At 34.6% G+C, this 13,315-nt stretch overlaps 1 protein-coding gene across 11 annotated transcripts in view; it reads left to right on the forward strand.

Moving 5' to 3' along the window:
* L3MBTL3 (L3MBTL histone methyl-lysine binding protein 3) overlaps positions 1 to 13,315 on the forward strand; it is a 98,364-nt gene that overhangs the window by 55,524 nt on the left and 29,525 nt on the right. For all 11 annotated transcript variants that reach the window (XM_045843735.1, XM_045843740.1, XM_045843737.1 and 8 more), the window contains 4 exons: positions 2,200 to 2,285; positions 4,073 to 4,183; positions 7,864 to 7,978; positions 9,934 to 10,036. In XM_045843735.1, the coding sequence (XP_045699691.1) occupies positions 2,200 to 2,285; positions 4,073 to 4,183; positions 7,864 to 7,978; positions 9,934 to 10,036 (415 nt within the window). The remainder of the gene's footprint in view (positions 1 to 2,199; positions 2,286 to 4,072; positions 4,184 to 7,863; positions 7,979 to 9,933; positions 10,037 to 13,315) is intronic.

Genomic DNA, 13,315 nt, shown 5'->3' on the forward strand with positions numbered 1-13,315 from the left:
TTTTCCTAAAATTGAAGTCTTTGTTCCTTTTAAAATGACTTTTATTTTGAGTTACCCAAATTATATGGTAAGACATACTTTCTAAAAAAAAGTTTAGACTGAAAAGAGAGATAACCACTGTTATCTCCCTTAATAGTTTAGTAGTTGGTCGTTGTGTCTTTCCAGAAAACCGGTTTTGCCCCTTTGTATGCACAAACAGGCATGCGTGCACGGTCAGCTTTAGTATTACTTATATTGTGCAAGATGTGGTCCTTACGTTATGTTTTAAAATGTTTGCATACACAGAAAGGTTTGCATATTTACTCTAAAACCTTTATTTTGAAACAACACTAAATGTACAGAAAAGCTGCAGGAACACTATAGAATTTATCTGTCCCCTTGAACCACAGACCCATTTAAATCTGTCAGTTGTACCAGTGATGTCATTTATAGCGCAAGGACCAAGCGTTGCTCTCAGTCATCATATCCCTCTGGTCTCCCCCAGTTAGGCTGTCCTTGACTTTCATAACTTCAGGATGTTGGAGGATTGCAGATTAATCTCTTCGTTTTGCAGAATGTTCCTTATTTAGGTGTGCTTGGCGGTTCCTTGTGATGAGACCCAGGTTATGTGTTTGGGGCAGGAAATCACAGAAACAGTGCTGGGTTCTTGTGTCCTCTCATGTGTCAGTGGGTCTCATTACTGGTTGAATTTTACCATTGGCTGATCAATGTGGTGCTTTTTAGGCTTTTCCACCAATGTAGTTTATTTTCTCTGTAATAAATAAGTGTTTCATGGGGAGATTCTTTGAGATTGTGTAATTATCCTGTACTTCCTACCTGTGTCACTCACTCATTTTAGCGCCTGTTGATATTTCTAGGATGAATTACTATACTAAGGTTGCTAAATGGTAATTTTTCTTATTTTATTACTCCTTGTACATAATGAGTTGGTATTTTTATGCAAAGAATAGCTTTCTCAGCTTCCCATTTGTTCCTTTAATTTATTGATATTGGTATGGGCCGAGAGATTACTGATGTCATCTGTGGGTTGTAATTGATTACTAACATATGGATTTTTTCAGATGTGGCTAGTGGGAGCCCCTGTAAGCTGGTTTTTGTATGCTTTGACATGTTTTTATAATTTTTTGAGAACTTTCCACTCTCTGGCACAGGCTAATCTTGTACTTTCTCTGGCCCGACCATGAAGTCAGCCATCTCTCCCATTCTGCATGGTTCTTTCTACTGGAGGATGGTATTTAGAAAGTAAGATCTGGTCCCTGTATGTGCTCACTGCATCTTGGGTGTTGCTATTTCCAGCTTTTCAGTGGATATAGGAAATATGTAAATATATAAACTATATTTATTTCAATGTCATTTATACATATTAAAAACCATGCATTTATATCATTAGCTCAATTCATATTCATCACTTTTGAGTTTATTTGAGTTTTCCACTGTTCATAATTATACCTCTTTTTAGTCAGTGAGAAATCTGGCTTCTGTTATTTCTAATATATTTACTGGTTTTTCCAGTCCCTTTATGTAGTCCGTTTCCCATGCTGCTGGGCTGCCATGAGTTCCTGCTCAAGCCTCCCGAGTGGGTGTTGGACTTTGGAGGAAGGGAAAGGGCGGGGCAGGAGGGAAGGAGGACAGTTGCTCTGAGAACTTGCGTTATACTTTGTCTTGCTTGTTGGCTCTAGCAATGGGAGGGTATATCTGGAATATTTCACATATTTGTATATGTAAATCCTCTCATTCTTTTTAACAAATACTTTCTATTTTACATGTACAATACATTTTTTGCACATTTCTATATTGATAGTCATTTAACTGATTTTTATATTTTCACATTTACACAGTGGTGCATTGTCTTTGTATATGAGAATTTCCTAGATTATTAGAAGTAAAATTACTAGGTTAAAGGGTATTTATATTTGTGTATGTCTTGTGATGTAATTCTGTGCTTACTTGAGAAATCGTACACACATTTTTTAAAAGTTTCATTTAAAAGTGAGTAGGGAAATAAATCATGGTGGAGATGAAAGCAAGTTCATTGTTACAAATACTTCTGAATGTGTCACTAGTTTAAAGTTATTGTGTGTAATACTAACATAACTTCCTACATTCTACTGGTAGCACTTTGTAATATTACAGGTCAGGTTGTGGTTCTCACTGTCATTTTGGTTAAACCTTATAGGACTTACCTTTTTTTTTTATTAGGTTATCCAAATGTGAAACATTTTTCTTGGGATAAATACTTAGAAGAAACCAATTCTTTACCTGCTCCTGCAAGAGCTTTCAAAGTGGTGAGAGAACATACTTATTTTACAATATTTCATTAGTTTGTGTTGGTGACAATATCTACTAACTGAAATGTAAGAACAGAAAGAGATAGTGCTGGTGAACTGGAATAGGAATGGGAGGGAAACAGAAGACCACCAAAATGATATTTCTGAATTTTTATAATTTTGAAAGTCAAATTGTTAGTGGGGTTTTTGTTGTTGGCATTTAAAAAACACTTTCATTTTGGACTTGAAATCTTTTTGTAAAATAATTCCATTTGAGTCCGTGTGGAGCGAGTTGTTTGTGCAGCAGATTCTGAAAGACCAGGTCAGGACATTGTTTTCTAGTGAAAATTATATTCAGTAATTCTTTTGAATTTGTTTACTGCAGACTGAGATTTTTATTTTGTTGCTATTAGCATGTTTAATTACCAAAATACAAGGGGCACCTGGTTTTATAATAGTACCTTTCTAAACCTAGGTCATTGCTTCTTGCATATTAAGATTGAAAGTAAACCTCATTTCTGTGTAAGGGAAGAATAAGAAATGAAATATAATTAAAATTTTTTCCATTTCAAACAACTTGCTTTATAATTTATATTTAACATAAATTTAAAGGGAAAGAAAGATGTTAACTATTAACATCTTTTTGACTGTGGCATAGTCTGTTATAAAGAACATTTTTCTTTAAATGATCCTTTATATTGTTATATTCTAACAATATAAATTGTTAGAATTTTTAATGATAGGATTAATTAGCAGGTATGAGCCCAAATACAGAAAAAAGAACATCAGAAATTTTCAAGAAAAACTTAACATTACATGAAAAAGCCACATCAAAGAATGTGTATGATTCCATCTGATAGTAAATTCAGAATTTAAAAATGAGTTATGTTTAGAGTCATTCCATATTTATGAATTTCTGTCTAACTCTCTAACTTTGGCCAGTATACAGAAGAGCTCCATTGCACATGGCTTTGAACTGGACAAAAACACATCAGGATCAGTCCACATGCATAGTGTACCTTGATATCAGAGAGAAAACAAAGATTTCTCTAGTTTGATTTTAGATGCTTTGTATTGATTTGTTTTGTATCCTGTACTTAAGTTTTACATTTAATTTTCAGAGCAACACTTTTGTTACACCCATTTTACAGAAGAGACATGTGAAGTTCAGAAAATTTAATACATTTACCTAACATGCATAGTAATTACCTTGTCTTCTACCACCTGTAGTTTTTTTTTTGGAGGTTTATGGCTCTCTGCAGAGTATTGAGGTGTAGGTCCTTATTCTCATTCCTGTTCTCACTAGAGCAATTCTGTCTTGCATGTTTTGATCGCTAGTTTTCTTCTTGAAAAGATTTCTGCTTTTTGCTTTAATTCCTACCTTTAATCTTCATGTCTTATTTATGTCGTTTTAATGCTCTTTTTTAAAAAAAAATAGTTTCATGCTTGTTGATTTTTGCCAAGGTACCTCCAACTAATGAAGAAAAAAAAATTTGTCTTCCCTATGGCTAATCAAATAACTACGATGTTTTGAATTTCATCTCAAGATCTTTTGCTTTCTATTTCCTCCTGTAGGCTAGTTGGCCAGGCTGTTTGTGTTGCCTAAGGGATTGGCCACGTGATGTGGGATTGTTTTTTATCAGGAGCCTGAATTTTAAAGCCACTCGTGGAATTTGGGAGTTTGAAAGGCTGGGTTCCTAAGTGGCTCCTCTTTTTAAATTTTGTCTTCAGTTCTATTTTTGTGGCATAGAGCCCGCCTTCTCTTCTTCTAATCTCACTGTCTATAAAATTCTCTGTTACGACAGAAACCTCCACACGGATTCCAGAAAAAAATGAAGCTGGAGGCTGTAGACAAAAGAAACCCCATGTTTATTAGAGTGGCAACAGTTGCAGACACAGATGATCACCGAATAAAAGTAAGTGCTCTCTGCTGTGGTTTTGCTTTGTCTTTTGTTACAAGGTATCTTGGATGGAAACTTTAGCAGATCTTTAATTTGTGAAGTCCTATAATTAAATTAGTAAAACCACAGGAATACACAAATTAAGTAGCTATGCATCTTCGTCAGCATTTGTCCATTTTTTTTATTTAATCTATGCAAGTTTTCTCTTTCATTATAACTGACTTTTAATAGGTCATGTCTACTTTCTCCAAACACACACTCAAAATAGTAAGTCAGTCATAACTAAGAGAAGACTTCTTACGTAGATTATAGAGACATCCTTTTGAATAGAATAACTCGCTCTCCAGTTATTCTATTTTTTCCAGTATGCTCTTTTTTTGTTCCAGAGATTGAAGGTCAGTGTTATTTTATGGGGTATGTTAGACATAAACTTTTCAGAAGAATATCCTGCCTTTTAACAGAGGACAGGTAAACAGAAATAATTTCATGAATAACATCAGTTTTTAATTAGAGTTGGATTAGCAAAAGTCAGGTAGCTCTCCAGGAAGATGGGTTTGGTCTGTCATGTCTACTGTGAGGAGGTGAAGTGCAGCAGCAGCTCCAGGGAGTTGGATTAGTCAGAGCTTCCCATCTCTGGTTCTGGTTTCAGACGAAATTCACTTGCAAACCAGAACAGTATGCGTTCAGCTGGCTTCATAGGATTGGTTAGAATTTCTATTAGGGATAACAATAGTTATAATCACAGCCAGCTGTTAGATTTGCATGGTGTTTTCCAGGATAACGCTCAAGGTGATAACCATGTGGGAGATTTATATTATTATCATTATTCCATTGATGAGGATGAGGCTCAGCAACACTGTAAATGAATTCCTTATTAATTAGGGGCAGTGGCAGAACTAGGTCACAGTCCTAAACTGTAGAAATATATGCATTCTTTTTCAAAAACTGCATTTTAACTGTCTTTAGTGAATATATAAGAAAGTAAGTTACAAAATAGCAGAACCTGTGTAAATGTATTTCTATAAAATAGAAATTTTAACATTCAGTTCACTATTATTAACATTATAGAATTATTTAATATTAATTGAACATTTCATAAATAATGGAGGGTCTCTGTTAACCTTTTCAAGTATATTTTCCTGTTAAGTCATAAAGCAATCAGAGTATTTTAGGACTAGAAGTATTTGTTTTTTAAATGTAGACCAGTTACCAAAGAAATGTAGAATTTAAAAAAATCTAACATTTATAAATCACATCAGTCAGAATTGGAGAAAGTGTTTTACTCGGGGAGCATGAAAATATATTCTCACATACAGTTGATTGGAATGGACAGTAGTTTCAGCCGTTCTGAAGAGCAGTTTGGTGATAAGCATCAAAAATCTTAGAATATTGTTTACCTTTTACTGCAGAAATTTCAATACTAGGAATTTATGTTAAGTAAGGGAATGACCAAAGAAAATATGCAAAGATAAAAACTGCAAGGAGAATATAGCAGTACTTTTTATAGTGGTAGATAAGGGTAAAAGAAATTACTGTATATCTCTGAGGTGTTAAATATTTTGGAAGAATAATATTGGTAAGTGAAAAATTAATGTTTTTCCATTTGATGTCTGGAATTGTTTTTTTTGAAGAATGTGTGTATGAGCAGTTATGGAAATAAACAAAATAATGACAGTGCTTCTCAGGGTGGGAGGGTTATAAATTATTAGGTTTTTCTTTTTAATTATTTGGTTTTGGGAACACATGTTACTTTTGTAGTTAAAAAAAGCATTTCTATTCTGTGGGTTTTGATCCCAGGATTAACTTATTTCTAAGTTTGAGAAAGTAGATTCTTTCCAAAGGAGGTTATTTTGAGCCCATATATATGTACTTGAACAATTCCACTGTGTACTGTTTCATCAATAAATGTACCATAATTTATTTATCCAGTCCCCTGATGATGTGCGCTTTGGATGTTTTCCTCTATAAACAATGAGTTAAGTTATTGAGATTATCACATCAAAGATGATGCATTTTATAAGTTGATTGTTGTTGCCAAATAACTTTCCAGCAATATCTCATCAGTTAATACTCTTATCCATCCTTCTGTCAGAACACCTATTTATTTGCATACTCATCAGGTCCAGGAATCACCAAAATGGAACGTTGTTGGCAGGTTCAGAAGAGAAGAATTGCATCTTGTAGTTTCAATGTTTCTTTTCTTTTTTAGTTACAAGTGAAATTGATTATCTTTTTATATGTTTACTGTTTATATTTATTTTCCTGTTTATGAACCATTTGTATGTATTTTGCATCCTTCTGTTGGGTTTGTATCTTTTTATATTGATATGTGATTTTTTAAAAATAAATTATGGAGCAGTGCATTGTCAATATTTGTAACAAATGTATTTTTAGGTTTCTAGTGGGCCTGCCATCGTACTTGCAATATTTTACATTTTGGTGCAGTCAAATTGATCAGTCTTTTATAGCTTTGAGTTTAGTGTCTTACTTATAAAGGCTGTTCCACTCTTAAGATTAAAAATACATTTACTCATGCATTCTTCTAGAACATTTATTGTTCAGTTTTCAGGGTTTGAATTTTTTATCCTTTGGCATCTGCAGCCTTATGAGGATTAGTAAGAGTTCATCAACTTGAAAAGGACACCTAGATGGCAACCTTGATTTAAAAGTAAAATATAGCCCTGGCTGGCGTAGCTCAGTGGATTGAGCGTGGGCTGCGAACCAAAGTATCGCAGGTTTGATTCCCAGTCAGGGCACATGCCTGGGTTGCAGGCCACAGCCCCCAGCAACCACACATCAATGTTTCTCTCTCTTTCTCTTTCTCCCTCCCTTCCCTCTCTAAAAATAAATAAATAAAATCTTTTAAAAAAGTAAAATATGCAGGGTGGGGGCAAAAGTAGGTATATATGTGTTTGTACAGAAAATACCAACACTTAAACCTCCTTTTTACAACTTTAAACCTATTTTGCTCTACCCTGTATATAGCCTGTCAATATATCCTTTCACACTAAAAGATTAAAAAAATGTAATATTTAGAAAATAGGTAGCTGATTCTTATTGACCATGCCCAAAAGACCACCTGCCCTTTTACCTAGTGGCCAATAAAGATGGTAGCATTGACCACTCTGTAAAGCCTCTTCAAGAGATACTGTAATTATCTATAAGGAAAAAATATCTAAAAATGCATTTGATGGAAGGATATTTTGTAAACTGGGTAATTCAGTAGGGCATTAAATGTTTTTAAGAAGTCCTTTTTATCATAATTCTAGGAGACTTGCCATTTATACAAAAGGTCCTCCTGCCTCTCCGCTCTCCCCTGCCACCTCCCCCACTCTGCTGCTTTGTGCATCACTTCAGTGACATTTACCAGGTGTTTGGTGTTGCTCCTCTTAAGATGCTAAGTACTTAAGTTGCTTATGGGGAGATACCTGTAACATATCTGTAGAAGTATTGGCAAAAAAAAAACTGCCTTTGGCAAGACATTATTGATGGTTAGGAAATTTGAAGATGGGTCAAAAGGGCATATTTTCTCATAGTGTGAACCAAGTAATTTAAATAATTGAAACCATTTATTTGGTATTAAATCTACTGTGTAAGTTCAAAGAGCATGGAAATGGTTATGGTGAGCAGAACTTTTGCTGTAGGAATTTTTAGAGCTGAATTTTAAAATTTTTTTTGTGGTTGCTGTGGTGCAGATTCACTTCGATGGCTGGAACAACTGGTACGATTACTGGATGGAGGCCGACTCCCCTGACATCCACCCCGTGGGCTGGTGTTCAAAAACGGGCCACCCTCTTCAGCCCCCTCTGAGTAAGAACACAAGGCTAAAAAAATATGTTTCCATTTTCTTGTGTAATGCTTAATAATTTATCTTCCCTTACCTTTGTCTTTCTACTATACATTTCTTCTCTATGTACTCCTTTTCCCTCTTACTACATTTTTAATTACCTGGTAGCAAAAAGTATATAAAAGAAAAAATCAATGTCTGAAAAAGTAAAGTGTGTATAGACATTCTTTTATTTAGAAGTAGTAATCACCTTTTAAAATTAGTAACTGAATTTTTAGAAGACATTTTATCACACTATCAAAATTTAATCTATATTATTGTTGATACATAGAGTTATAAAATGTTACCATTGGGAGAAACTGGTCAAAATATGTAAGGGGTCTCCCTCTATATTATTACTTATGACTGCATGGGAGACTACAATTACCTCAATAAACATTTCAATTAAATTCAGTTGTTTTTTGTTAAAAAAAAAGATGTACACCAAGAACTTGACATACCAGGATCTCAATTTGGGAAGAAAACATACACATTATAGAAAAAATATGTAGGAAATACAATGAATTATTGTCGCATTTTAAAAGTATTTAGTGTGCCTTCCTCACCTAGTAGCTTCATTTCTGGATATCATGTATGAGCTACATAAGGGCTTGTATAAAATTGCACAGACATGGTATTGGTTACAGTAGGTTTAATGTAACAAAACTTAGAAACAAAAATTGGTTAAACAAATTGTGGTACATTCAATTACAGATACTATGTAACACTCATAAAGAGTATTACTACTAAGATGGAAAGATATATAGGACATGGTCTTTAATTTAAAGACCAAAGAAGAATGTTTCAGAATAGTATACATCTCTATTGTTCCTTTTATGTGGCAAAGTAACATAAAAAACTTGATACATGTATCAGATGTATTGGATGTAAGAACAACATCTAGGAAGCTACCCATTAACTAAGTGTCAGGACAAGGGAAGGCCTGAAATGTGGAAAGGGATAGCCTGAATGGGATCTGTAACGATTCTTTTGTGTCCGGTGTGGCACTTGAAGTTTTCACGGTGTAAAACTTGGTTCGGTCAAAAAGTCTGTTTAGTTTTTCTGTAAAATAAAAGATAGTTGTAAAAAAAATGTTTCACCAGTAGCTTTATTGATTTGGATATTCTGAGTATGTCTGCTCTCTCCCAAGTGGTGTAATGTTGATTCTTCTCAGTTAAGGTCTCAATTTGATCACTATCAATTTCAACTGGTCTACCTGACCATGGAGCATCGTCCAGTGAGAAATCTCTGGTGTGAAACGTCACAAACCACTTTTGACACATTTGATCAGTCACAACACCTTCTCCATACACTGCACAAATCTTTTTTTTTTTTTTTTTTTTCATTTCAGTTGCATTTGTATCTTTCTTGAAATAAAGCATATTATGCTGGAAATGTTTATTTTTTTCCATCTTCAATATTAAAATAGCTACACAAAAATTCACCAATTTTTATTTTTTTTAATGCACACTGTATGACAGCTGTCACCATACAATCTCACAAAATTGCTTCAAATGAAGTTAAAGACAGGTAAGCAGAGCCATCATAGGGAAAAAAAAAACAAACGGACTTTTTGGCCAACCCTATATATTAATTGTTATGTACTTCAAAACATTTGTTTAGAATCTTCTCATTAATTCAGATTAGGTCCCTATGGATTCTGAAATTTGTGACATTTTGAAAGGGTTAGATCAAAGTTTACTATTTCACTGTTAAAGCAAGATAAATAACAAAGTTTTAGGGAGCAACTTCAGAATGTCTTTAATAGAGATTTCTAAAATATTTTTATAGAATCTGCTTTTTTTGTTATTTATGTGTATTGATTCAAAATTGTATTTTTAGGCATTTTCCCCCTATTCTAATCTCAGACACTTGACTCTTACAACCTTCTGGTTAACTTTATGCCTCATCTTTCTCTTTTTTTTTTCCTTTTTCATAGGCCCCTTAGAATTAATGGAAGCTTCAGAACATGGCGGATGCTCGACCCCAGGATGTAAAGGGATTGGTCATTTTAAAAGAGCAAGAAACCTGGGCCCTCAAAGGTATGTGGTGCTGCCGCTCACATGGGGATTCCTTACAAGGTCAGATTGAGGATGTCTCAAAAATACAAGATAATAGTTTTTATATATACTGAATAAGTGTGAACTAATTTATTTTTTTACTTAATCTTTGTTTAGAATGCTGTATTTTTTCCATCACCATTTAGTCCTCTTATACCCCACTTCCCCCAGCAATCACTACAATGTTGTCATGTCCATTTGTCTTTTTTCCATTTTGCTCAATCTGTCCACCTGCTCCCCTCCCCTCCAACTAGCTGTCATCCTGCTCTCCATCTGTAAGCCTGTCCCCATGTTCCTTGTTACTTCAGTTTGTTCCTTAGATTCCACATATGAGTGAAATCATATGGTATTTGTCTTTCTCTGATTGGCTCTTTTCACTTAGCATAATGTTCTCCAGGTCCATCCATACCTTCTCTAAGGGTAAAACTGTCTTAATTTTTACAGCTAATACTCCATTGTGTAAATGTCCCATGGTTGTTTTATCCACTTATCTCCTGATAGACACTTGGGCTGCTTCCCTATCTTGGTGACTGTAAATAGCACTGCAATGAACACAAGGGTGCTTATGTTCTTTTGAATTAGTATTTTGGGTTCCTTCGGGTATATTCCCAGAAATGGGATTGTCAGGTCGAAAGGCATATTCATTTTTAGTTTTTTGAGGGATCTCCATACTACTTTCCACAGTGAGTGCACAAGTCTGCATTCCCACCAACAGTGCACTAGGGTTCCCTTTTCTCCACATGCTCACCAGCACTTATTTGTTGGTTTATTGATGATAGCCATTCTAACAGGTGTGAGATGATATTTAATTGTGGTTTTTATTCACATTTCTCTGATGATTAGTGACATTGAGCATCTTTCATATGTCTATTTTCTGTCTGTATGTACTCTTTGGAAAAGTGTCTTTTAAGGACCTTTGCCCATTTTTTAATTGCACTGTTTGTTTTTTTGGTATTAAGTTTTGTATATTCTTCACAAATTTTGGGTGTTAACCCTTTATCAGTTGTATCAGCGAATATGTTCTCCCATTCTGTAGGTTCCCTTTTTATTTTTATGGTTTCCTTTGCTGTGCAAAAATTTTTAGTAAGTCCCATTTGCTTATTTTTTTCCTTTTGTTTCCCTTGCCTAGGAAAATATATCCATTAAAATACTGCTATGAGCAATGTCTGAGATTTAGTTCCCTATGTTTTCTTCTACAATTTTTATGGTTTGGGGTCTAACATTTAAGTCTTTGATCCATTTTGAGTTTATTCTTCTGCGTGGAAGATTCTTCTTCTTCATAAGAAGGTGGTCTAGTTTCATTTTTTGCATGTATCTGCCCAGTTTCCCCAGCACCATTTATTGAGTAGACTGTGTTTAGCCCATTGTATGTGCTTGCTTCCTCTGTTGAACATTAATTGACTGTAGATGTGTGGGTTTATTTTTGGGCTCTCTGTTCTGTTCCATGGATCTACATGTCTGTTTTTGTGCCAGTACTAGGCTGTTTCGATTCCTATGGCCTTATAATATAGTTTGATATTAGGCAGTGTGATTCCTGCAGCTTTGTTCTTCTCTCTCAGGATCTCTGTTGCCATTGGGGGCCTTCTGTGGTTCCATGTAAATTTTTGAAATATTTGTCCTAGTTCTGTGAATTACATCATTGGAATCTGAATAGGAATTGTGTCGAATCTATCTATTGCTTTGGGTAGTACGAACATTTTAATGATGTTAATTCAGATTCATAGGAAATGTAGTTACCATGGTGATCCTGAAAAAAAAAGTATATCCATAGTTAAATCTTCATAGGAGAAAACACACTCACAGTTTCAAAGAAATTTACTCTAGCTGTTTTGCTTTTCTTGGCAATGTGACTAGTGTAGACAGCTTCTGAAAGTTATTTTGAGTTGACCATTAATAATGAGAAGAGGGCAAGTTCTGCTGGAAATATTTGTTTGGTAGAACATTACATGATTGGGTGACTGAATAATTTGAATACACAGAGAGGTGATGTTTTTGTAGATTAACAAAGATCACACAAAGCACAAATATAGTCAAATATAAGAATTCGTTGATCAAAAACATATTTTTTGGTATTTTTCTCTTACCTCTAAGTAACATAAAAAAGAAACCAAATTTATACATTTGAAATTTGATGTATTATTTAGGCGATTTAGAGGTCTTTTGAGATTGTTTTAAATTTTTACTGAAATACTGAGAAATTACTGTACTTTAAGTGGGTTTTTTAAAGAAGAAACACATCATCTGTTCAGGTATATATTTAAATAATCTGTCAGCATAAGTGTTCTAACTGCATGTTAATGGGTTTGCCCAGTAAGAAAAATGATACCTTGTTCATCTGGATTGTGCAGGCTGAGAGTCTGCGTCTTCAAAATAGCTAACAGTTGCACGGCCTGTCCCTCTGAGAGTTGACAGGAACTGTTAAATTGGTGTGACTCTCGTCATCTTCATTTAGTTTCCTTTTTCTCTCGTCCCTTCCGCTGCCCCACCGTGCTGCCTGTCTTCCTCTTGTAGCGCTCCTCCCAGGTTATTTTGTATGAGGTTCAGTGTGTTCTAGACTAAAATGTGTGAGCATAAAAAGGATGATGATTCCATTTGCAATTACCCTTTTAAAAATCATTTTTGTTTGCATGGTTGCAATCCAAAAGTTATATGATTCATTTAAACTGAGTTAAAAATACTGCATTTTGGAAGTTATTTAGTATTGCCAAGTAAAGGCAACTGGATTATTTTCAGATATTATGTAAGTCTAAATGCCAGAAATAACTCATTAGCATGCTGAATTTCCATTAGATATTTATAAATTCTTTTGTTCAGTAAATATTTTTGAGCAGCAGTTTTTCCCCCCTGGTAACTAACGCACACTGAGCATTAATTTACTCTGTGAGGTATTTCACTAATTGTTTTCACATGCACTACTTAAACTTCAAATGACCCTGTAATACATAACTGTTATTTACTCCGAATTTTTGAAGAGGCCGCTGTCACCTTGGCGGTGTACTGAGTTGCCTAGTTGACAGCTGGTCAAGGAGGGACCTGGGGATAGCAGCTAGTCCAAGTCTAGGGTCTGTGCTCTTGGCCGAGTCCTTCTCCCTATGAATTAGTCCCAGATCCAGCCTTCAGATACCTCGTGGACTGATGGAGCTATATGTAAGCTGCACGTAATTAATTAAATTATAGACACAAAATGATAAACAAATATCACAGCTTTGAAAAATGTACCCATGAATGAAAAGAAATTTTAAAAATGGGTGAATGCAGACA

This window comes from Phyllostomus hastatus, unplaced genomic scaffold (assembly GCF_019186645.2).
Source record: "Phyllostomus hastatus isolate PE091 unplaced genomic scaffold, TTU_PhHast_1.1 phas_contig_40, whole genome shotgun sequence".
Classification (NCBI taxonomy): domain Eukaryota; kingdom Metazoa; phylum Chordata; class Mammalia; order Chiroptera; family Phyllostomidae; genus Phyllostomus; species Phyllostomus hastatus.